General features: G+C 34.2%; 3 protein-coding genes across 7 annotated transcripts; 2 read left to right on the forward strand and 1 right to left on the reverse strand.

Moving 5' to 3' along the window:
- The first annotated feature begins 5,038 nt into the window (after nucleotides 1–5,038).
- SEC (Tetratricopeptide repeat (TPR)-like superfamily protein) lies at nucleotides 5,039–13,947 on the forward strand. The gene is made up of 28 exons (XM_047303467.2): nucleotides 5,039–5,431; nucleotides 5,880–6,025; nucleotides 6,157–6,255; nucleotides 6,366–6,416; nucleotides 6,753–6,869; nucleotides 6,999–7,055; nucleotides 7,804–7,923; nucleotides 8,240–8,302; nucleotides 8,446–8,524; nucleotides 9,072–9,181; nucleotides 9,267–9,320; nucleotides 9,415–9,482; nucleotides 9,570–9,672; nucleotides 9,845–10,047; nucleotides 10,367–10,463; nucleotides 11,013–11,084; nucleotides 11,173–11,249; nucleotides 11,344–11,460; nucleotides 11,551–11,635; nucleotides 11,725–11,892; nucleotides 12,029–12,139; nucleotides 12,229–12,315; nucleotides 12,426–12,553; nucleotides 12,686–12,768; nucleotides 12,854–12,959; nucleotides 13,041–13,187; nucleotides 13,368–13,488; nucleotides 13,576–13,947. Exons 1-28 carry the CDS (start codon nucleotides 5,245–5,247, stop codon nucleotides 13,687–13,689), a joined length of 2,970 nt encoding a protein of 989 aa, XP_047159423.1. The 5' UTR covers nucleotides 5,039–5,244; the 3' UTR covers nucleotides 13,690–13,947.
- Nucleotides 13,948–15,252: 1,305 nt separating this feature from the next.
- On the reverse strand, nucleotides 15,253–16,340 carry LOC124829884 (germin-like protein subfamily 1 member 13). 2 transcript variants are annotated; one of them, XM_047303468.2, is made up of 2 exons: nucleotides 16,177–16,340; nucleotides 15,253–16,023 (listed from the first exon to the last, which is right to left on the reverse strand). In XM_047303468.2, exons 1-2 carry the CDS (start codon nucleotides 16,292–16,294, stop codon nucleotides 15,473–15,475), a joined length of 669 nt encoding a protein of 222 aa, XP_047159424.1. In that variant the 5' UTR covers nucleotides 16,295–16,340; the 3' UTR covers nucleotides 15,253–15,472. The 2 variants fall into 2 exon arrangements, with proteins under 2 accessions (XP_047159424.1, XP_087952637.1); XM_088096511.1 differs by having other exon boundaries at nucleotides 16,165–16,340.
- A 2,328-nt stretch (nucleotides 16,341–18,668) lies between these two features.
- Nucleotides 18,669–23,344, forward strand: LOC124829885 (U11/U12 small nuclear ribonucleoprotein). 4 transcript variants are annotated; one of them, XR_007028134.2, is made up of 6 exons: nucleotides 18,669–19,838; nucleotides 20,013–20,127; nucleotides 20,704–20,811; nucleotides 21,124–21,818; nucleotides 21,919–22,839; nucleotides 23,047–23,344. XR_007028134.2 is itself a non-coding variant. In XM_047303469.2 (4 exons), the coding sequence occupies exons 1-4, from the start codon at nucleotides 18,730–18,732 to the stop codon at nucleotides 21,766–21,768; spliced, it is 1,977 nt and encodes a 658-aa protein (XP_047159425.1). In that variant the 5' UTR covers nucleotides 18,669–18,729; the 3' UTR covers nucleotides 21,769–22,980. The 4 variants fall into 4 exon arrangements, 1 of the variants encoding a protein (XP_047159425.1); XR_007028133.2 differs by lacking the exon at nucleotides 23,047–23,344 and having other exon boundaries at nucleotides 21,919–22,980; XR_015781741.1 differs by lacking the exon at nucleotides 23,047–23,344 and having other exon boundaries at nucleotides 22,682–22,980.
- The last annotated feature ends 1,177 nt before the right edge of the window (nucleotides 23,345–24,521 follow it).

The raw sequence follows: 24,521 nt of genomic DNA on the forward strand, positions 1-24,521 counted from the left end.
TAGATTATTTTTTTTCTTCAGATAATTATTTGAAAAGCTTATTACATTTAAGATTACTTTAATTATTCTATTTATTATTACAAAAATAATAATTTAAATTGTGTAAAACACTTCCCACAATTTTGTTTTTTTGACTTTTTTTTTCTTTATTATTTTTTCAAGAAATTCAAATTGCATCGACATTTACAATTGTTAGCTTTACTGACAATATTTCTTATATTTACATGTTTTTAAATAATTATTTATTTCATTATTATATTTATATATAATTATTTTTTCAAATAGATGTTTTTTAAATAAAATTTGAGACCAAATGTCTTTTTGTTTTATTACTTAAGATTCTATGAAAAGTTCCACTTGCAACAATCTTTTTGTTAATAATTATTTCACTGACAATCAAATTTGTAATTTTGACTTTAAAATTATAATACTAATAAAAATAATGGTTGAATCAAATATTCTACACTAGATTAAATATAGTTTATAGATATGATGTAATTCTTTTTATTTTATTATTATAATTTGATTGCAATTTAAGTTACTTGATCTACATATATGGATAATTTGTATTATCTATAATAAATTGTTATACTTTTATTATTAACAGGTACATTATTTTTTACTGAACTTTTGGTATTATCTTTCTTATGCATTTTTAAAATAAACCAAATTTAATAAATTAATAAAAATTTAATATGTTTTAAAACATTAAAATCTATATAATTTGGAAAGACAATAGAAACAAAATAATAAAAAAAATTAAACTAAGTAATTTAAAGTTTGGTGAATAATTCATATTAATATTATAGTTATAAAAAGTAACAGTGGTCATAAAATTCTCAAAATTTCACAATAAAAAAAATTACGTGTAGAGTATAATGTACACAGATATTTAATTTGAACTTTTTAATATAAATAGTTTTAAAGTGTGACTTAACTATAACATTAATCATTTAATTTTAATGTAACAACCTGGAAATTAATTAGAAAATTTAATGGAGTATTAAGTTAATAAAATCAAAAATTGTTCCTTTAAAAGTCCATTTTCAGACACGTTCTGGTTCATTAACCCAACTCCATTATCTCTCTAGAACTTTGTCTTCTTTTCTTTGCCTTCTTTCTACCACACCTTTGTCTTTTCTCTTCCATTTCCCCTCTCTAAGCCACTAGTTTTCCGTTTAGGTGACGCCAAAACGTCCGCGACGTAGAGAGATTCAAAACTAACCGATTCATTTCAGGTTCTAAGCTGGTAAGTCCCTCCATGCAACCTCTTCTCTGTCCTTGAACTAGCACATGCAATCTCAATAGTTGCATGTGACTTGTGCCTTCATTTTCTTAAATTTTCCACTCCATTTTAGCTCTAAGAACTGTTTTCTACCATCAATGTGGTGGTTTGTAGGGTTTAATCGGGTTCTTGTTGTGTAAGGTACTGTTAGGGCATTCTTGTACTGTTCAACTCCAAGGTAAGGGGAGCTAGACTACTTTCTTATAATTTTTATGTTATGTGTATGGACTGATATATGCATTATTCTGCTGTTTAGATTGCGTTTTTAAAGTTTTGAGTGCATGTAATGGTACGTACTGTCATGTTCATATGTGAATCTATGTAACTGTGTTGTGATGTTTGGAATTGATTTGGATGGGTTTGAATTGTTATAATTGATCAATTGGAAGCAAGTGAAGTGTGAAATCTGTTATAACCTTGGTTGGATAGAAAATTTGGAGCTTCTATAGTTCTTAGGTCACTTTGAGAGGAAGTGAGGTAGTGACTTTGAGTACTGGAGGTTTTCGGTGTGTTTGGGCTGTTTGGGTAGCTCAGATAGGTCAATTTTGACTTGTTAGGAATCTCAAAATGGTCTAAAACGAGTTACAAGTATTAGAATTTGATTTGGATCCCTAAGTTGTTGATTTTGGTGTTCTATAGTGAAAATTGAGTCTAAATCACTTTAGAGTTGTAATAGGAACGTTTATAATCATCTAGACAAATTTAATTAGGTGTAATACAAGAATTAAGAGTGTTAGAAGTTGGGGAAAATGACTAGAAATGGTAAAGGGTGTGTGAGTCGCATAATTCTACAGATTTTGCGTTTTGCAGATTATGCAGACTCGCTATGCGAGCTGTCTCGCATAGCGAGACCATGTAGAGAGTACTCACTGTATGAGTCATTCGATGTGCGAGTTGGTGCGCTGCGCGAATGACCAGAGGGTGCTGCTCTCTGTTTGTAGATTCGCCTGGCGAATCCTGTCGCTATGCGACTGGTGGTTGTTTGGAACCACTGTCCATTTAATTTGAAAGGCGAGTGGGGTGCATAGCAAAAGTTTTAGGGGGGTTGGTCTCTGTCTAGGCTCTCGCATAGCGACCTGGGTGCGCTATGCGAGAGGTTGAAAGTCTGATGCATGCTGTGAATTAATTCGCGTGGCGAATTAAGGGGGTGCGCTGTGCGAGACCATCTTGTCTCGCCTTGCGAATAGGGTGCGCTGTGCGAATCCTTTAAGTCTAGTCTTCTCTTTTGCTTTCTTTTCGATTGAATCAATTTTGTGGAATGTATGCAATGCATAATATGATGTGGTAATGTGATTATATTGAAAGTATGCAAGTGTATGAAACATTGTTTGGTGAATAAAAGTATGTGGTTTTAAAAGTATGGTTGATGGACGTAATCCCATTGATCTCTAAGGAGGTTACATGGTGGTGCCTTATGTTATTGGACGTAATTCCATGGATCTCAAAGGGAGATTACATGGTGGTGCCCTATTGGACGTAATTCATGGTCTTCAAGGAGAAGATTCATGGTGGTGCCTTAGTGTTTAGAATGATTTGCATTGTAGCTCAGTCTTGGGGGTTATCCTGAAACTACAATGGTCAATCATTCTCAGGTAGAGAGGATTGAATCATGTCATGATTAGTAGCAGGAGGTCTTAGTCTTGGGTGCTTCCAATATGGCCCAAGGTGAGTGATAACGGACTAACCTCGTGAGTGTGGTAGGGTGAAACCCATTGACAATGACTTTGCAAAGTTGTAGAGGCCACCACGAGTGCATGACCCACCATAGCTTGGTAATCATTCTAAGTCCGGACGAGTCAAGTTTAAGTGCAACAAGTCATGTTTGCATAGTCTAATATATATGTCTTTATTTGCATATGGTGTGTAGATGTTATAACATGATTTTTATATCTAGCTCATCCTTGTTTCTGTGTTTGTGTTTTGCTTGGGTATGTTTTTCTTTTGCAATGATCATCCACTTGGATGTGAGCAGAGGCAGATAAGGTGTCTCTGGAGTAGGCCTTGGAAGAAGATAACACTACTGCTTAGTTAGTTAGCATTCTCAGTTGTCCTTATTATTTTGAATTACTCTTCAGTATTTAAGTTTTAAATTACGACTCAATTTCGGATAACTGTAAGTTTAATAACTTTATTTACCGTCTATTCTAACTGTTTTCTTATGTTAAAATGTGAACTTACTATATAATCTGGAATGTTAGATTTAATAATCTTGTATAAATATTTTAACTGAAGTACTTATAACCGAGAATAAGAATAATTTTATTGAAATGGTATTTTGTCTCCAAAGAAAGAAAATGTGCAGATTATTTATCGATTGTTAATAAATAATTAGTATAATTACTGACAGTGTCATTTGGAATAGGAAATAATATATAAATACACTAATTTAATCTTATTTACAATAAATATATGTAATCATGAATATTACAATTAAGATTAAACAAGACAATGTCAAATAAAAAGCAACAAAATTATGACACATGCAATTGAGTAATGAGGTGCTTCGAGACGCTTTGGAACGCTACAATACAAGGAAAAATATTATTTTCTTCTCTATTATCGTGGTTTTAACGTGGTATTAATCTTTATTTTTCAATTAAATTTTAATTTTATTAATTTTATTTCATTAAATATTTTTAATAACGTTTAAATAGTTAATGGTACGTGAAAAATGTGTTTTATTTATTTATATTTATTTTTAATTCCATATCTATATTTGTTATTTTTATTTAATTTAATTATATATATATATATATATATATATATATATATATATTTTAAATAAAATAATTTCACTTTCTTTTTAAATTAAGATTAAGTTTAATTTAAGATTTAATTTTATAAAAATGACTTAGTGTGGTATCTTAAATTGATGTTAACATTATAAACGAGTTATCTTCTAATTTTTACAATAATGTCATGCATTAAAAATTAGAAAAAAATTAAAATAAAAAATAATTTAAATTTCGACAGGTGATGCAACTAGATTTTAACATATGACATCTATGATAGGTATTAAAGTGAATTTAATAAAAATAGTGTGAAACTTTTTCTTTTACAAAAACAATAACTTAATTGACCCAAATATAAATATTAAAATGAAAACGAATTAAATATTTTTTTTTTTAAATATAAGAACTTAATAACTAATTAATTATTTATTTATTGATAAGAAGATTCACAAAGAAAATAAAATAATGAAAACAAATGTGTTAGGTTATTAAACTTGAGGGTTCATAACATTGTTAATGTACAAATTCTATTTTCTCCCAATACAAACAAATGAGGCGGTAGGTTTGTGAGAAATTGAAGAAAAATGTAAAAAGAAAATAAATATAGAAATCAATGCATGAATCGTATATATTCCATAACATCACATTAGTTTATCATGTCAGAACATAGTAATTTCTTCATACAAAACTTATTAATAAATATTCTTTTCCAATAATAGTATTTCCATTCATACAAAATTAAAGATAAAATCTAATATCTATCTGTAATTAATATTACTTTTTATTTAAAAAAAGCAAGGTAAATGTGTGAAAATGCATCGTGGTATGTCGGAGGAAAAATATAATAGAATTATTAAATAACAGTAAATGCGAGCACTTACGTGTCAAAGCATAATGAAATCTGACTTTACCGAACGGTGGTCATCATTTTATGTCTCACATCAACGGCCCAGATCAGTCCACACAGAGATCCTCATCACCTATAAAACTACTTCTCCGTCGTGTCATCATTTCCAGTTTTAATAGAAACGAAGCCCAAAAAGAGAGAAAGAAGAAGAAATACTCGAGAAAATTCTCACATAGGGTTTTGATTTTTCGAGCAATCTTCTTTCTCCGTCACCTAATCTCACGCGATCTCGCTCCGATCCCACTCGCTTACATGATCGTATTCTAGGGCGACCTCTGATTCGCCTGTCGTCGTTTTCGCCGTCCCTCCCCGCCGGAATCATGATCTCCGTGCAGGGCGACCAACACCCGCACAACCGCCACCACTACCACCACCAGCCGCAGCTTCCTGGCTCCGCCGACACTACTCGGCCGCAGTTCACCGGGGATCGCGTCGAGCCCTTCTCCGTTAAGCAGGAACCCGCGTCGCTCACCCTTTTACCGTTACGCGGTCATGATTCTAACGAAGGTTTTTTGAATTTTAATTTTTTATTTAATCTATATTCACTGAACATCCAGCTCTTTATTGGTTTTGTGTTGGCGCCTTTTACCCTTTCTTGGACTATGTTTTTGAGTTTTTGTTTTTGCATTCGGGCTTCATTTTCTTTGTTGTTATTGATTTAGTTAATTCAGCTGGAATCGGATTCTTCAGGAGGCTTTACACTTGTACATTATATTTGTTCTTGCTTCATCTACATCATGATTAGGGTTTGACACGAAACTCTTAATAGGGAGTATTTTGTATTGTAGTTTTCGGTGTTGTATTTCCTCTGTTGTTGGCTCTTTGTTCTTTAGTTGGTAGTTGCGAGTGCTTGGAGAAAAGTCACGATTTTTACTACTGACCGCTTCCATGCTTCCAGAGGCTTCCATGAAATAATTTTGTCTGATTATTTGGAAAAAAATTGACCTTGACGCAGTCGATGAAGATATGCACTTGTCTCTTGCACATCAAATGTACAAGAGTGGCAATTATAAGCAAGCCCTAGAACACAGCAATACTGTCTACGAGAGAAATCCGCTCCGTACTGACAACTTACTACTCCTGGGTGCAATTTATTATCAGGTTTGTTCTTCTATTATTGTTGTTGCGTTGTCTGTCATTTATTGGATGATTTATTTATAATCGTCTCGTCGGTGCTAATTTCTTTTTCCTTTTCTACTGAACTCTGAACTAATGATACTATTTGCCGGCAGTTACATGATTTTGACATGTGTGTTGCAAAAAATGAAGAAGCACTGAGGATTGAGCCGCACTTTGCTGAGTGTTACGGGAATATGGCTAATGCCTGGAAGGTAAGTAACCTAATCCATGATTTCGGTGATGGAACTCACTATACTACCTCCGTGTGCAGTTGGCAGATTTCATACATTTTTCAGAATAAACAGAGCATTATTTTGTGCAGGAGAAAGGAAACATTGACCTTGCAATTCGCTACTATTTGATTGCAATTGAGGTTTGCATGCAATTCTCTACTAATAACTATAGTTTGTATTGTTTCTGCTTTATTTTTTATTACGACTTCGAGTGTGGTATTTCTGTACCCATGTTTCAAAAATATAATAGCCGTCATTTTTGTTCAGCAACTAAAAATCAAATTTTTGGTGTGGCGACGTATTTTGTATTAATTTAATTGAATATTTTTGGTTGGCTATCTTAATTTTATATATGTATTTTTAAATGATTTAGTAATTCCCCTTCTCATTTGAGGCCAATTTTACTTTCTTGTATGTTCTTGTTCAATCCTTGATTAGTTTGTTTATCCTGTTGCCTCTTGATTTTGTTGTTGTAGCTCCGTCCCAATTTTGCTGATGCATGGTCAAATCTAGCTAGTGCATACATGCGAAAAGGAAGACTCAATGAAGCAGCCCAGTGCTGTCGTCAAGCACTTGCTATTAATCCTTTAATGGTATTTTTTTCTTGTTTGATGATCAGTAGCTTCTCATGCTATAAGTAGAAAGCATAGAGTTTAACCTTCTCTTTCCTTGTGCACTTTTTTATCATGTGGTTTATGTAATTGCTTTCAATTGCACTGCAGGTTGATGCCCATAGCAACTTGGGTAATTTAATGAAAGCTCAAGGCTTGGTCCAAGATGTAAGTCCTAACATTTGATATTGTTTAAATGGTGTTTTTGATTTTTGAGGTTTTCTACAACCAATTGGTTTATGAACTATTACTTCATATCTCATAGGAGATAAAGTCTTCTCTTAATCTTTCCGCCACACTGGAACATATTTGAAATTGGGTTTGTTGTACCACTTCCTTCCCTTTTGCAGCGAGTGCAGTTTCTCTCTAAAGAGGGATTGGGCTTCCTAGTTTTTGATGATACCCTACTTGATTACAAAGTATCAGTGATTCGCCATCTCGTTGGATTAGTCTTTGGGAGATTTGATTTTTTAAGACCTCTTCTGCCACTGTGCCAGTTACCCAGGTCTAGGTGTACCACATCTTACTGTCAGAGCTACTCTAGTTTCTTTACCCTAACATTGCTTCTTGGGTTAGATGATTATCTAATGGATTTCCTGGGGAGAGTGACAGCGTTAGTTATTCTTTGGGTCATAACCATCTTCCATTTTCTGTCCAGCCAGTTAAAAGTAGTAAAAATAGATGTGTACTGGTCTGGAAGCAATGAACACTCCTTCAATGCTTAGTATTTTGTACCCTAAATCTTTTCTTTCATTTTAGATACTGATTTAAATAATTCGTGCATGGAACTGTGTTCAAATCCACAGTTCGATACAGATGTCAAGTTGTTGTCTTCAAGCCTCGACTCAGATGATGGTTCTAGTTGTAACTTCCATCTCCAAGACTGCAAATAGTCAGAATCTAACATTTTTTGCAGGCCTACAGTTGTTATCTTGAGGCATTGCGCATTCAACCCACCTTTGCTATTGCATGGTCAAATCTTGCTGGTCTGTTCATGGAGTCTGGTGATTTCAACAGAGCCCTTCAGTATTACAAGGTATGTCTCTTTTCTACATTTTGAGTGAACTTCTTGTACTCGTGAGAGAAGCTAGTGGCGCATGGCATTGTCTTATTAATTTTTGTTGAGCTTGCTTGTGATGCTTCATTTCTCATTATTAAATGGTGCTTACTGGAAGTTTTTCTACATCATACATATGTTCTATGCTTTTATCATTTTTAAATTAGTGCTTTTTGATTCGTGCTTGTGAGGTTCTGATGTATTTATATTTAGAATTGCCTCTGACGCTGCCCAGACATTTCTGTCACACTATGATTTATATGTTCTCTACATTTTTTCCCTAAAAAAATTTCAGGAAGCAGTTAAATTAAAACCTTCCTTCCCTGATGCATATCTGAACCTTGGGAATGTTTACAAGGTATGGTGTTAAGCATGATTGGTTGAATTGGATTAGTACTTGTTGGAAACTTAAATTTTTTTTCCCCTATGTCAAGCTTCAGGGATGTCTCAAATTTTCTCTCTTTTATATCAGGCTTTCAATTTTTCTCTCTTTTATATCAGGCTTTAGGGATGTCTCAAGAAGCTATTGCGTGTTATCAGCATGCTCTTCAGACACGACCAAACTATGGCATGGCTTATGGTAGGTTCTGTTTTTTTCTTCTCTACTGTTTGCTGCTAATTTATTTTCTTTGTACAATATCATTGGAAAGACTTTTGGTATAATGAAGATCGAAAACAACTCTTATTCAACTACCTTAAAAGTCTGGTTTTGGTCTTCTGAGTGTTAATATATGATGGCCTTGATTCAAGAGGATTTGTGCTGCAACCAGTCATGTTATGTCAAATCAATGAATCCTTTAGAAACTAATCAGTTTTTTAACCATTGAACAACTGGAATAGTATTACTTAACTGATGGACTATCTATCGATTTCTAAAATCACTATCAATAATTTGTTGTGAAAGATCATTGATATAATGTATGGCATAATTGGTTGATATATTTTTCTGTTTATAGAAAATAACAATTCAAATGTTGTAGGACAGTGAATGGATGATTGTCCCATATGCAGATATCTATTTGCCCAATGGCATATCCAAGTTTCCTTTTTATTTTGTCAAATTATTTGGCTTTACAATTTCGGTTATAAGTACCCTACTTGCACTAATGACTTCAATTGGTGCACAGGAAATTTGGCCAGTATATATTATGAGCAAGGTCAACTGGACATGGCTATTCTACACTACAAGCAAGCCGTTGCATGTGACCCCAGATTTTTGGAAGCTTACAATAACTTGGTTGGTTTCTTCTTTTGTCATAGATAGTTTTGAAATGCTGAATGCGTATATGTATTGCATGATATTTTATTTTATTTTCTTATAGGGTAATGCTCTAAAAGATGTTGGCAGAGTGGAGGAAGCAATCCAGTGCTATAATGTATTTTTTTTTCTTATCTTGTTACCTCTTGTTACATTACATATGTAATATATTTCTAAAATCCCTACTAATGTACTTTATTTGTGGGATGAAGCAATGCCTTACATTACAGCCTAACCACCCACAAGCATTGACCAATCTTGGAAATATCTACATGGAATGGTATGTGATCCTCTTGTATCATATTAATGGTGGTAATTTGTATTACATGTTAGAATGATTTTTCTTGGTTAAAATTCTGTGATGCAGGAACATGGTAGCTGCTGCCGCTTCATACTATAAAGCTACACTTAATGTAACAACTGGATTGTCTGCTCCTTATAACAACCTTGCCATAATCTATAAGCAGCAGGTAATGCATATGTGAAACATAGGTCATGCATGCATACTCGTATGAGTAATTATTAACACAGTGGGATTAGATTCGTGCTTGATAAAGGGAGAACAGTAAGCTTTTTGCAAAAGCATTGTTGATGACTGTACCAGTTCTGGCAGTTTTCTCATTCAACGTCATATTATTGTAGGGGAATTATTTAGATGCCATATCATGCTACAATGAAGTCCTCCGCATTGATCCCTTGGCAGCTGACGGGCTAGTAAATAGAGGCAATACATACAAGGAGATTGGCAGAGTTACTGATGCTATCCAGGATTATATACGTGCCATTGCTGTCAGGCCAACCATGGCTGAAGCCCATGCAAATTTGGCTTCTGCTTATAAAGATAGGTATACTAATTTTTTGGTTTTGCCTTCTTGGGTGGTGAAGCCCGCCATATAGTCTTCAATTGAGAAAATAAGGCAATTTGTTATCTTAGATACTCAGTCACATTAAAATTGAACCTGGAATTTGCATTCTTCAGGGATTATTTTTCTTATTCTCTTTTTACTCTACTTGGATGCATTAGTAGTCATAAGTTTCTTGTGTTGTCTAGGCTTTATATCCTTCCATTGCCCATGGAGAACCTGTCTGTGGCTTGTGTATAGTTGATCCCTAAATATTCGGTCATTGCTTTAAGCTAATCTGAATTATGTCTCCTTATTTCAGTGGACATGTAGAGGCTGCTGTAAAGAGCTACAAGCAGGCTCTGATTCTGCGTCCTGATTTCCCCGAAGCAACTTGCAATCTACTACATACACTTCAGGTTTTGTTCATTCACCATTATAATATGCATTAACTTTGGCAAGTTTCTTAGAGTACCTTTTTGATATAATCCTGTTGCATACAATTAAGTGGCTATTTCATTGACTGGCTTCTGATAGATTATGTTGGTCCGGTCATGTGGTTGGAATGAATATAATAGGTAGTATTGTCTCCTTTATGTTACCTGATTAGACTCATTTTTTGTTTTGGATGAGCTTTTCAGTATAATTGATTTGACTCATGATTTGAATGATGCACTATATGTTGTAATGCACCAATGTTCTTTATGTTCTTTCTCATTGTTGTTTAACTTTTTATCTTTAGTATTACCTTGTGATATCACTACCCTTTCTCACATGCCAAAAAGGAACTAAGATGTTTTTCCTCCGTCTGATGGTGTGTATTTACATGCCATTGTTCTGTGGTCTGCTTTTCACAATGCTTTGCTCTGCTAGTTCATGGGCACATGTTGGTAGTAGTATTAAATTTTTTTAATGTAGTATGTAATTTCTTTTGTCATCAATCTGTATAATCTTTTGTCATATTTCAGTGTGTCTGCTGTTGGGAGGATCGTGATAAAATGTTCAAGGAAGTTGAAGGGATAATCAGGAGGCAGATTAATGTCCGTAGTAGTCAATACTCTGTTTTACTTATCTTTACAAGCATACTTGTTTGAGTATCCTTCAATTATCATTCTTTCTGTTCTTCAGATGTCCGTTCTTCCTAGTGTCCAGCCTTTCCATGCAATAGCATATCCACTTGACCCAATGCTTGCTCTGGAAATTAGGTATGAATGTTACTGTTCACAGGAGGCACAACCAATTAAAAAATATCAAGTGCTCTATTCAGTACATATAGTATGTCCTTCCCTTTCTTTGCAGCCGGAAATATGCTGCACACTGCTCTGTAATTGCATCTCGTTTTGCTCTTCCTGCATTCACCCATCCTGCTCCTATTCCAATCAAGCGGGAAGGAGGATATGAAAGACTGAGGCTTGGGTATGTCATCACTTTGTAGCTGAACTTACTGTTCGTGTACCAAAATGTTTTTTGTTTTAATTTTAACTATGGGAAACATGTGGGTTGCAGGTATGTGAGTAGTGACTTCGGTAATCACCCGTTGTCACATCTCATGGGATCTGTTTTTGGTATGCACAACAGGAAGAATGTTGAGGTATTTAATGTGGTTTTCTTTAGCCTATTTGTCTATTAAGTTTTATTCTTTATGCTTTCAATGTACTATCTATCTATCTATCTATACAGGTATTCTGCTATGCATTGAGTGCAAATGATGGTACTGAATGGAGGCAACGTATTCAGTCTGAAGCAGAGCACTTTGTGGATGTGTCTGCCATGTCATCTGATTCAATAGCAAAAATGATCAACGAGGATAAGATACATATTCTTGTCAACCTCAATGGTTATACAAAGGTAGGGACTGACAAAGTTGTAACAAATTGTTGGCTTATACTTTTTTACTACTTGGTGTTCTGACTGACCCTTTTTCCTGTGTTGGAACTGTAATTGGATCCTTGCCTTGCACGATGTTACTCTCGTTATTTTTCAGGGTGCCAGAAATGAGATATTTGCTATGCAACCTGCACCAATTCAAGTTTCATATATGGGATTTCCTGGAACAACTGGGGCTACTTATATAGATTACTTGGTCACTGATGAGGTGAGATACTAGATAAAAAAGAGAAAATGAGTTTTTATCAACTCGCTCATGTTACATGCATCCTTATTTCTAATTAATTTTCTTTGCAGTTTGTTTCTCCACTACGATATGCACACATTTATTCTGAGAAGATTGTCCATCTCCCCCATTGCTACTTTGTAAATGATTATAAACAGGTAAGTTTTTTTTACTAACATTTCATGTAGAGCTTTTGTTTAATTCAATATTGTATGTTTTTGTATGCATCGTATTAAGTGTCTTTGTCCTGCATGTTTTGTTTATTCAGAAAAATCAGGATGTGTTAGATCCAAACTGCCCGCACAAACGATCAGATTATGGTCTACCAGAGGACAAATTTATATTTGCATGCTTCAATCAACTTTACAAAATGGATCCTGAAATATTTAATACATGGTAATTTCAGGATGCTCTCTATTGTTTTGTTGATATGAAATCTAATGCCCCTCAATTATGTCCCATTCTTGTCTCCTATTTTTCCAAAATTTGGCAGCTTATTCTTTTCATGTTTGACAATGCTTATTTTAGGTGCAATATTCTTAAACGGGTACCCAACAGTGCACTCTGGCTCCTGAGATTTCCAGCAGCTGGAGAAATGAGACTAAGAGCATGTATGTGTTCTCGAACGGGCAGGAGATCTTTTCAAATTTTTGTTATCTTTATTGTATGTTTTTCTAATTCATGAACCACTTTCAGATGCTGCTGCACAAGGGGTACAGCCAGATCAAATTATTTTTACAGATGTTGCAATGAAGAACGAACACATTAGACGGAGCTCTTTAGCTGACTTATTCCTTGACACGTAATTATTGGCCCTTACTTGGAGTTGTTTGCTTATGTTGTTCTATTATTCGTCTTATGAGTGTGAACTGTACACTTTTAGGCCTTTATGCAATGCGCATACGACAGGAACCGATATACTGTGGGCGGGTTTGCCGATGGTTACTCTGCCTCTTGAGAAAATGGCTACTAGAGTTGCTGGGTCACTCTGCCTTGCCACTGGACTGGGGGAGGAGATGATTGTGAGCAGGTCAGGACTTTCAAGTTTGTGTTTTTTTGTTCAGTGTGGTCGTGTCATACTTCCCAGGCTTTTCAAATACCACGTCTTCCTGAACTTTTCAGAAGATCAGGCAGTTCCAATATGCTTATGCCTCTTGACAATTATTTTTGCTAACTTGCTGCTTTTCAACTTTTGTGGAACCGTGTATAGCATGAAAGAGTATGAAGAAAGAGCAGTATCCTTGGCTCTGAATCGACCGAAGCTTCAAGCTCTTACTTCTAAGCTTAAAGCTGCACGCATGACGTGCCCTCTGTTTGACACAACCCGCTGGGTGAGTGGAGATTATATTCAGACTATACAATCTATATGGTCTTTTCATTGTATGTACAGTTCTCTAAGCTGATCTTGAATCTTACAGGTGAGGAATCTTGAGAGATCATATTTTAAAATGTGGAATCTGCATTGCTCTGGTCAACGCCCTCAGCATTTCAAGGTCACTGAAAATGATCTCGAATGCCCTTACGACAGATAGATATAGGAATTAGACGGGAATGTAGATAAGAAAATTTAAGAGAGTCGTATAGAAGCTACCCACATTGTTGAGACGTAGTTCACTCAAATATGTTGTGGGTTTAGTTACTCATTGAAGATGTATTACCTTGTATTAGTAAAAGGAAAATTTGTGACATACTTGGTCTGTTGAGGTATTACCTTGTAGTAGTAAGAGTCTAAAAGAGTAAAACAATGTGACTTATTTTTATTTATAGCAAAATGTTTGCCTTTGGAGGTCTGCCCTTCTCTATCTGGTGGATGAGGAATTTGGTAATTAATTTAATTTCCGAGTAATTTTAGACGTCATTAATAGAGATGTCTTGTTTGGACATGAGATTTATTTAAGTGTTTAAACATAAAAATTCTGAGATTTCTTTTTGAGGTTGACGTATTTAATATAAAATGAGCTTATTTTATCGGATTCTTATTCGAAATCGAGATTTCATTGGAGCTTTCTAAAAGTGAAGACTACTGTAAAACAACGGATGAAACGGCTGCAAAATAATTCTCCGCTAAGCGGTTGTAGGGTTGGGCTTTCGTCCCTTTCTTATTCGAAAGAGGTTTCATTCTGCACCTCCAAGCTTTTTCTTTTCAAACTTTTCTAAATACCTAAATTATCTTTTTAATTTTTTTTCTTTTATAATTTATCTTAACCATCAACGTTTACTGTGATACTTTTCTTTTAGCTGCACTTCCTTCCTCCTTTCTATTGCTTTTGTCTTCACCCTACCCCCTGCACTACCATGATTCTTCGCTACCTTTCTTTTTTAGCTCTCTTCTTTGAAGGTACATTCATTTACATTTCTTTACTGATATTTGTTTGCAATTCTTATTTGTTTGTAAAATGTTTAGTATATTATATTTGTTTACAATTCTTCACTTATATTTGTTTGTAAATGTTTAATATACAGTAGAAGAACCTAAAAAATTAAGAATTTAGGATATAAGGTTATGATGCATTTGAATAAATAGAATTAATCGAATTACGAAATCAAGTTGAAATATTACTGCATTTAGATTGTTAATCATATTTTAAAATTATATATGACGAATTAATACAACAATATGGATATTTCACAAACTAATATGTAGAATATGTGTATTTTTATTTTTATAATGAACAGACGCCAATAAAGTTTGACAAAAAGAAATATTTATAAATGTTCTGGTTAGGATTTCCAAAAAGGTTAGCTCAACTAACAAAGGGAAAAGAATAATATTCCTCTTAGAATCTCAAATATGGAAAATCATTTCACTATCCAATGCCATATGGCCATACGTTAAATTGTTGACGTCAAGCAGAGAGACTTTAAACTATGTTAATCCCTGAAGAAAGTGATATGATTTTAGGATTTTGAGGTTGATGGATGCTTCCAGAACATTTATTTATTAATTTATTAACAAGAACATGTTCTTTTACATGTACAGCCACTACGAATCAAGCAAGTAAATATATACCGACTTCAAATTTAAAAGATCAATATTTTTCAGTTCAAAACCCTCATTTTTTATTTACGAATAAACTTTCATAAAGTTTTAAAAATAAAGAAGAGCAGCGACGTTACCGTCTTTTATTGGTGTATTAAGGTTGAAATGCACACAAAACAGCTTTGTTACAGACATAATATATAGCTACATGCATTTTATTTAATACTGTTGTAACTGATTGAGAGACTTTTGCATGAAAAGCTACACATTTAGAAAATCATTTATGTAAGGTCCGAGGAAGGTGAGATAACGATAGTGGTTCATGTTCCCACACTCTAGCTATTGTTGTACCAGAATTGCCTCTGAAGGTAGTCGATAATCTTTACGTCAACTTGAAAAGCTTTGGCGAGAACATCATCGGAGATGGGAGGTTTAGATCCAAAGACAGCATTTGCAATAGTGATAACACCCGGGTTTTGGCTACTAAGAGCAGCAATGGCCACAGCATTTCCATAACCAACGTTTTGCTGGAAGTGAATCAGACCGATGGGAAAAACAAACACATCACCTTTGTTCAACACTTTGGTGAATAACCTGTTGTCGTTCTGGTTGGACGCGACAAAGCCAACGTAAAGGGTACCTTCCAAGACTACAAGAATCTCTGTTCCTCGAGGGTGAGTGTGGGGAGGGTTCAAACCCTTGGGTGCAAAATCTATGCGAGCCAACGATATGCCAAGTGTGTTCAAACCTAATATTTCATTAACAGTCACTGCTGTCACCTTTGAACCTAACGGGTTAGCAGTGTCACCGGCTCCCAACCCACGATAGAAGAAATCGTCAGCATTAGCAAGCTTTGGATCCTTGCAAAATTTTCCATTCACGAACACTGCACATTAAACAAAATCACCAAATAACAAACTTTTATACATAGACATGTGCAGATTATTCTTCACACAAAAAAGCTACAAAATTTATGTATGTATATATATATATATAATATTGAATATTTATATATATATATATATACCGCCATATATACCACCGGTTTTGGTATCATTGATAGCCACACAGAAGTCTTGCAGAGGGCTTGGGTCATAAGCAAAGGCAACGGAGGATGCCAAAGCCAATAGAACTACAAGGAACTGAACAACCTTCATTTTTGTTCGTAACTTGTAATTAGTGTGAAATGTAAGAGAGTGTTTATGAGAGTTGATGATTTTGCAGCATGGGAAGCTAGGTATTTATAGGACGAGGCAATTTATGTGTATTTTACAGATTTCAGGATTAGATAAGTATTTGATTGGTTGAAACATCCTTAATGACTAGTTTGTCAAATATCTTTGATTAGGTCGTGAGCTAAAAAAGAGAAAATATTATAGATTAATATGCTCCATGACAAGTTCAGTATGTACGTATCCACTACCTGTGCTTGAAATATTGGTTTTCTAATGGGAGCTGGTGAATCAGAGACTCAGAGTTGTTGGTTTTCAGAGGCGGCTACAATTTTCTCAGTATTTCTACCATTTTCTCAGCATTTATGTAAACATAGAACATTGATACGATGATACAAGTTTACAAAAATTTGATATACGTATATAATTAAAATAATTATATAAAAAGTAAGCTTTTTTATTTTTAAGAAAAAATAAAAAGTAAAGAAAGATAATATCAAATAAACCTAAAAAAATTGTCAGTATCAAAATACTTTTTTTATAAAACGTGCATAAGACCTTAACTAGTGCTACACCTCATTGGTTTTATTTGTTTTTGTGCCAGAGTCTTTAATTGGTCATTCATGTTACCATTCAGATATGGTTTGGAGTAAGTGCGGGATAATGGAAATTTTTATAAGGCAAAAATTTCATTAATTTATCTGGTCACAAAGTCTCTGATCTCTATCCGTGAAGTAACTAAGTTGCTTCCTTGATTTTTGTTTATTTTCTCACACCACTCAAGGATTTCAAACGCATGAGTGTTTGAAGATGACTTACATAAGTGTTTCAAACGCATAAGATATTTGATTTTGTACAGAGAGTAATTATTACACTTTCGTTTTTCACCAAATCATTTATTATGTATTTATCTGGATTTTTTTTCGGATAACTTTTTAACAACAAATTATATGTTATTATTTTGTTGATCAGTTTCATTATTTTGTTGGTCAGTTTAAATTTATTGAATCAATCATAAGACATTATATAAGCGGTTGTAAAAGAGTTATTAAAAAGATATATTTTTTTCTACCCATATTTATATATTCACATTAAAGAATATGATATGGTAGGACTTGTACCGAAAAGAAGAGTTGTTACAAAGCAGGTAATTAAGAAGTTTGATGACAATGACATTAAAACTAATTATGAATCGTAATTTTTAGAAATTTGGAATTGAAAGATTGTGATCGTTCTCCAACCTCCTAATTTCCTATTGCAAAATCACATAAACATAGCGTGTTTTTATTTATCTTTATCCTATTTGACAAATATACGCACTTTCAAGCAGTCGGTAGTTTGACAAACCAAATGTGTTTTTTTTACTGTATTGGATGCATTAATGCAAAATGGTCTAATGTATATCTTCTTTAGTATTTTATGTGTACTCAACAACTTATTAATGATAATGTAAGTTAAGTTCTCAAAACATGACATACACAGTTATCTTTTTGAGAGATTAAGACGGAGATAATGGAGGTAATGATGGTGGCATGGATAGTGGAAATCACGATTCCAAATAACTGTTGTTTTAACGTCTGGCCAGGGACAATTAGGATTTAAGACGATGAAAAGGTGATGAACGAACCTTGAGGTGTTTTTGGGCCACATACGTGAATGGGCCAGTGCATTTTATGTTTTGGGCCCAAAATCCTTTCTGAGGACCAGTCTCATATCAGGGAATCAGGGAGTTTCTTCCAACATCCCATATTTTTTAAAATTCCAATTATACCTCTGCTTAAATTATAGTTCGGATTGTGTCAGATTATACAGTCTGAAATTCAAAAATTAATTTTATACATTTCGAATTATAAATTTACATTTTACATTATACAATTTGTAATACAAATTTATCTTTAGAATTATACAAATTTAAAAACCAATTAATAATGTAAATTTCATTTTGACTTGTATAATCTATAATACAATTTTACAATATAAATTATATAATCAGTAATGTAAATTACATTCTAAATCATATAATATGTAATGTTAATTTAGAATATGAATTGCATAATTCACAATGCTTGTAATGTTGATGCGTACCTACCAAATGAAAACAAAACCAAAAGAGGATGTGGAAGAAGAAGATGGGGGTGGAGGTGAAAGAAGAAGATTGGGTGGAGGTGTAGATGGAGGCAGAAGTATGGAGGTGTGGGAGAGAGAGAAAATGACAAGGGCAAATATGTCATTTCGTTTTACTTATGAAACTGGAGAAAAAAAACATGGAGTTCAGGAAGAAATTCTGCTTATTTTGAATATATTATGGGCCAGAATTCTAAATAAAGGCCCAGGTCCTTTAAACTGAACACTCGGTTGAATTTGAAGAAGTCCCTGGAAGGAGAGTGTGAAGGTGAAGATAGTTTTGAGGAAGAAGATCGATGAATAATCCTTCGAATAACAGCCCTAGTCTTTCTTCAACGCTATCATCTCTGAAAAACCTAATCGCTCTCTCAAATCACGTTCTCTCTGTAACACCATCTCCGGCAACCCTAAACACTAACCTAATACAATGCCCTTTCAGTCCACACCATCTGATTCCTCCGCACTCGCTCTTCCACCACCACCTTCGTTGCCCTTCCTCCCCGCGCCCTCTTCCCGATCTCACTCACTCCCTCACTTACCCCCATACCCTCCACAACTCTCCCTCTGATCAACTCTCTTTCTACCTCCATTCCCTCTCCAACTTCTTCTACCGCGATTGCCCCGCCGTCGTTTCTTTCTCCCCTGTCGACGCCCTCACCACAACCGCCACCCTTACGCTTCCCGCCTTTTTATCTCTCGAATGCGCTGATACAGATACCCATTCCAACCTAAACCCACTGTCTCACCACGCGCAAATTCTTCCCTCTCACTACTTCTCCATCGCGCGTGAACTCGATGCCTGGAACGATTTTCCCACCACCTTCTCCAACTCCGTTCTTCGCGCCATTTTAGGTCTCGGAATAGCCAATGAACATCACTTAACGGATTGGATAATAGCGAATTCGCCTAGATACGGCGTCGTTGTTGACACTGCTATGCAGCAGCATATGTTTTTGTTATGCTGTTTGTGTCTCAAGTCGATTATCAGAGAAGCTTCCGTTTCCACGGAACGCCAAAATTCGCACGTAATTTGCCCCGTTTCGAACCAGGCTTTGACGTGGCTGGCGTATCAGGTCTCGATCCTTTACGGTGCAGCGAACGGGAAAGGTTTTGTTCTCAATTTCCTGAAGCAATGTATCACGGTTGGTGCGTCTGTTCTGTTGTTATCTCCTTTAGAAGACCGAGCTGCTTCGAAGCACGAGTCTCAGAATTTAGGTAAAGAGAGTGTGGACACGAAGGATGTCAAACCTGCTGCACCAGGTGGCAAAAAGAAAATTTCCATACTGAATAGGAAGATATTTGTGTCCCAAGTTGCAGCGGCTGTTGCGGCATTGCACGAGCGATCTTTGTTTGAACAGAAAATTAAGGGATTTTGGTTTTCTCAGAAGCCAAGTAACTATCAACTGTATGTTGTATTTCCTCTTCAAAATTTGAGCATTTTTTTCTGTCATAAATGCTTCTTTGGTGTGAAAACTATGAAGTATGAGTTGTGTCTTTTGTATTGTTATGATCATTTACAATAAAAAAATTGGGGATTTTCCGAGCTTATTCTGAATTATATGGAGCTTTATTTGTGCAGGGTCGCTGAGCATTCTTATTTGTCTGAGAAAGCAAACCAAGAGCGTGAAAAACGCCCTGATTATAGACCTATAATTGATCACGATGGCATACATAGGCCTCAATCATCTAACCGGGTACTTTTAATATTGTTGGTAGAACAAGTTCTGTTTTGGTATTGCGTTCTTTGGTTTGCCTTAATAGACAGGTTTTACTTCTTTTTTCACATTTTAGTACTTAGGGAACTAGATTTCTTATATCTGAAGGCATTACTCCGTGGCTCTTGGTCATGGAATATCCTAGGTTCACCAGGAGAAGAAATAGACTCTGTTCAATCCACATTCTATCTATTTTTCCTACTCATGCGTTTATGAGCATGGGAACAAGTTCTTATAAATTTGTGCCTAAGTTCCTGTTATGTACAAGACTGTTTCTTTGAGGAAACATTTTTTATCTTTTTGTTGTTTTGCATTTTCAAAACTTTATGTAGGAAATAGTGTAACAGAAAACGTCAATAGGAAATTGTCTTAATTGTTTGCCATTTAATATAAACTTCTTATTAAATCAGGAAAGAAATGAAAATAAGGTGGCATTTTTATAATTAAACACCTGTACATATTGCCCCTAACCCATCCCAGCCATGGAAGCGGAATATTATATTGTCTTTCATTGTACCTGTTATTGAGCATGATTTCTATTGATATCAATTGTAGGAATCATCTAAAGAAAAGACCCGAGAGGAGTTGCTAGCTGAAGAAAGGGATTACAAACGTCGAAGAATGTCTTATCGTGGCAAGAAGGCAAATCAATCACCTTTACAGGTTAGAAGTACTGCACTAGTTGTTGAAGTTTTCTGCTTATATTGTTGAATCATAGTAATTTCATGTACTTGATCTTGGTTTCATTTTCCGAATGCTCCGTTTCTGTATTGTGGTCTTGTAATCATCCTATAATTATTATATTTGGTAGCTTGGTGAAACTGTTCTATCAGAGTTGTTGCATACTTGTTTTGGCTTATATGTCTTATAACACCAGTTAAGAATAAATTATATGAAGAGAGATTTTCATTTTTTTTTTAATTTAATTCTTTTATTTTAGCTAATCTATACTTAATTTTAAATTCTTTCTGGAAGGTGATGAGGTACATGATAGAGGATTTCATGGAGCAAATCAAGCGGGCTGGGGGTTTTGAGAGCCCTGTGAAGATGGCTGAAGATAGTGGATTGTTTCCATTTAAGCCTCCTGGCGATGACATTTTTATGGAAGCCAATAATTCAAGAAGAGCTAGTTCCGACTCACCTGCAGTGAGAACAAGCAACCCACATTATTCTCAGCAACAATCACAGTCTAGCTGTTGTGATGAAAGCAATAAATTGGACGTTTCATTTTCTAGAGATTACAAACAATTCAAACATGAGCATCATCGAAGTCATTATTACCGAGATGATCAAGGGAATGCTGAACGAGGAAAATATCATAGAGACCGGCCTTCTACAAGCCATGAAAGACACTCAAGACATAGTCGATCACCTGAGCATAGTAGTCATCAGAACGAATATGATTCCTACTCAAATAGAAAGAAGCATGATAACTCATCTAGATCGAGGGATAGGTGGAAGAATGACACTCACAGGAGTCATATTTCAGATTCTTTCCCAAATAAGACATTTTCAGATAGATATGATCCTTCAGAATCTCTTGATATATGTGATGATGATATATCCTCTGATGCCAAATATATCAAGTCCGATAAATTTTATGATAACGAACATTATTAGGATTGTCTTGGTCAAAACTGTGAAGATACTACACCTCTTGTGGCCTGTGGGTAAGTTATGCTACTTATGTTTCCTCTTTAGATGTTGTATGTATGTAAATTTGAATGTGAATTGCTACTTTTGACGTACTTTTTTTGCATAAATTTGCAGTAATAACTTACCAAGCTTCGGCGATTTTGTCAATGTATCCTCCTTTGTATCCTTAATTCTGAAAGTACATTTATTTAAGCTAGCTTTACTCGGACTGGTTTATTGTTGGTGGTGGTGGCTGTTATCACTGTTGTGTTTTTATTTTTCCTCGATGGAAAAAGCATGAAAATGGCAATTATGTCATCCACATTAGAATTCATTACATATGATTTTTTTCACTAGTTTTACTTATCTCATGGTTGTTTTTTCAGTACATTGTATTGTGTGTGGCTATGTGGCAGTGCTAGGAAAAATGAACAGTTTGGATAATGCTTTACTTAGGATATTGTTTCATTTAACTACTACTAGAGAAACTATATAGTTTATATTATCTAACAGGCATCTGAAATTTTATCTTCTCTTTTTGGTGTATATTTTTATCGTTTATTTTGTGTTTAACAAAGAAGTGATTGGAATTGGATTCTGTCTGAACTTGAGCTATTTTTTGTTTTAACAACTTCCCTGTGTTCTCTCTCCATCATTTGTTCCTAACCTTAGCATAGAATATGGCAAGGTTAGTGAAGGTTTTCATTATTGAGGCTTTTATTTTTGTGAGAAAATATGTTGAATATTTTTGCATTATTGAGATCGAAATGCCTTTGTCTCGGCTAATTTCTCATGCTTTGATTCCAGACCAGCTGAAAGCAACAGAATCTTTCACTCTCTTCCTGAATTCCCTCTGCCCTTTTTAGATACTTGCTGATTTATTCAATGGGTTTCATAGGTTTCTTCATTACTTATTAGAAGAGACCCAGCTATGGTCCTGTGTCTGCGGTCAATGTTTGCATCTGTCCAGATATCTGAAGGTAATTATACCAAGAGTGAGGGTGGATGAGGGAAAGAAAATATGTCAATGGTGTTGTTTGCATCTTACTGTAAATGGTAACTATCTCTGTTCTATCTGTTTATTCAATTTATTGTTGCAAAGAGGGCTCCTCTGTCCTGAGCGGTCTTATTTATGTCAAAAGATGGATTTTATTTTCCAAATTTCAAATTTTAAGAACAACGTTGATAATTTGATTTTTTTTTTGTCCATTTATTGTTTGCTTTCAAACAATTCCGAATATGTTGGTTGCTGGGTACGTGAAGAATGAATATTGGAAATGTTGCCTTCATCCCCGCTCGATTTCACGGGAAAATACGGGCTAGCACATCAAATGATATTTTGGGTACGGCTAAGGCAAAAGGACAAAGGAAAATAAACTTCATCTTTTGCTGTGTCTAGTTTCACCAGTCTCTTAATAATGGATTATCAGCACATTCTAGGAGGGATTAGCGCTTGTATATTCTGCAAGTCAAGGCCTTTTCTACATTTTTGTTACAAAAATATTGAATGGAAATATAAAACCTTGATATGGGATTTTACCTATTCCAGATTTTAAAGGTCTATTTTTTATCATAGAAAAATGATCTGATTTGAAATTTAAAAGGAGTGTAGCCTAAGAAGAAATGAAGAAAAGGTCACCTTTTGAAGTTAAATACATCTAAAATGTAGAATTGTCATTTGAGTGTTTAGTTTATGACTCTATTTCTTTTAAAATCAAGTCTTATATTTTTAGTCCACTTAACAGGAGTGTTTTTTTAGAAGCTTCAGCCTCCAAAATCTCACATAGAATGGGTTCACGCAGGGCTAAGGTAAAATTAGTCCTTCAAACCTAAATTAGTTTACTTTTAATATATTTTCGAAATAATATAACTAAATAAAAATTTATAGAAAATTTGTTTTGTTTTACGAAAAGAGAAAATGATACCCAGTTCAAGACTTGGAACTCAAACATTTAGAACCGTAGACTTTCATCTGACGACGTAAATTGTAGTCACACAATAAAAGTATACATTGATCATAAAGTAAAAAAGGAAAACTAAAGCATTGCCTTGCACTATTAATATATTTATCAATTACTTGTTATATTAAGATATTTAGTTTTAATTATCTTTACATGGTAATTTAGAAAAATAAAACATAACAAAATATTTTATGATAGTTTTTTATGTTAAATATAGCAAAATATAAAAGTCTCGGTCATTTACCTGTTATATTAATAAATTATTTTTTAAGTTAGTTTAATTTGTCGTAGTTATCCTATTTAGGGTGTGAATAATTTTTCAAGACTTAATTGAAAATTTAAAATATTATACGCAAAAGTAGGAGAACTTTTAATCCAAAATTTATGTCGTGAAAATGCAAAACTATAATTAGACGTGATACTTGTAAACTATAATTAGACGTGATACTTGTACAGTTTAATTAAATGCGGAAAGGGAAAAGAATATGAAACAATAAATTTAGTCTTTATAAGTGAATATTTGGAAATTCTCAGACAAATAGATTCCAATATAATTTAAGTATTGACGTTCCATTTTATTAATAATTGTCGTAAAAGAAATAATTTAAAAATATTGAAAATTGAACATCAAAATTGAAAATAATTTTTTTTAAGTATAAGTATCTTCAGGTTTGTTTCCTGATGTATCTTCTACAACGTACTTCTTAAAATTTTTTAGAACCAAGGATATTTCCATTATACATCTTGAAAATTGGTGAATAATTATCAACAACATAA

This window comes from Vigna umbellata, chromosome 8 (genome assembly GCF_029865625.1).
Source record: "Vigna umbellata cultivar VRB3 chromosome 8, Vumbellata_1.0, whole genome shotgun sequence".
Classification (NCBI taxonomy): domain Eukaryota; kingdom Viridiplantae; phylum Streptophyta; class Magnoliopsida; order Fabales; family Fabaceae; genus Vigna; species Vigna umbellata.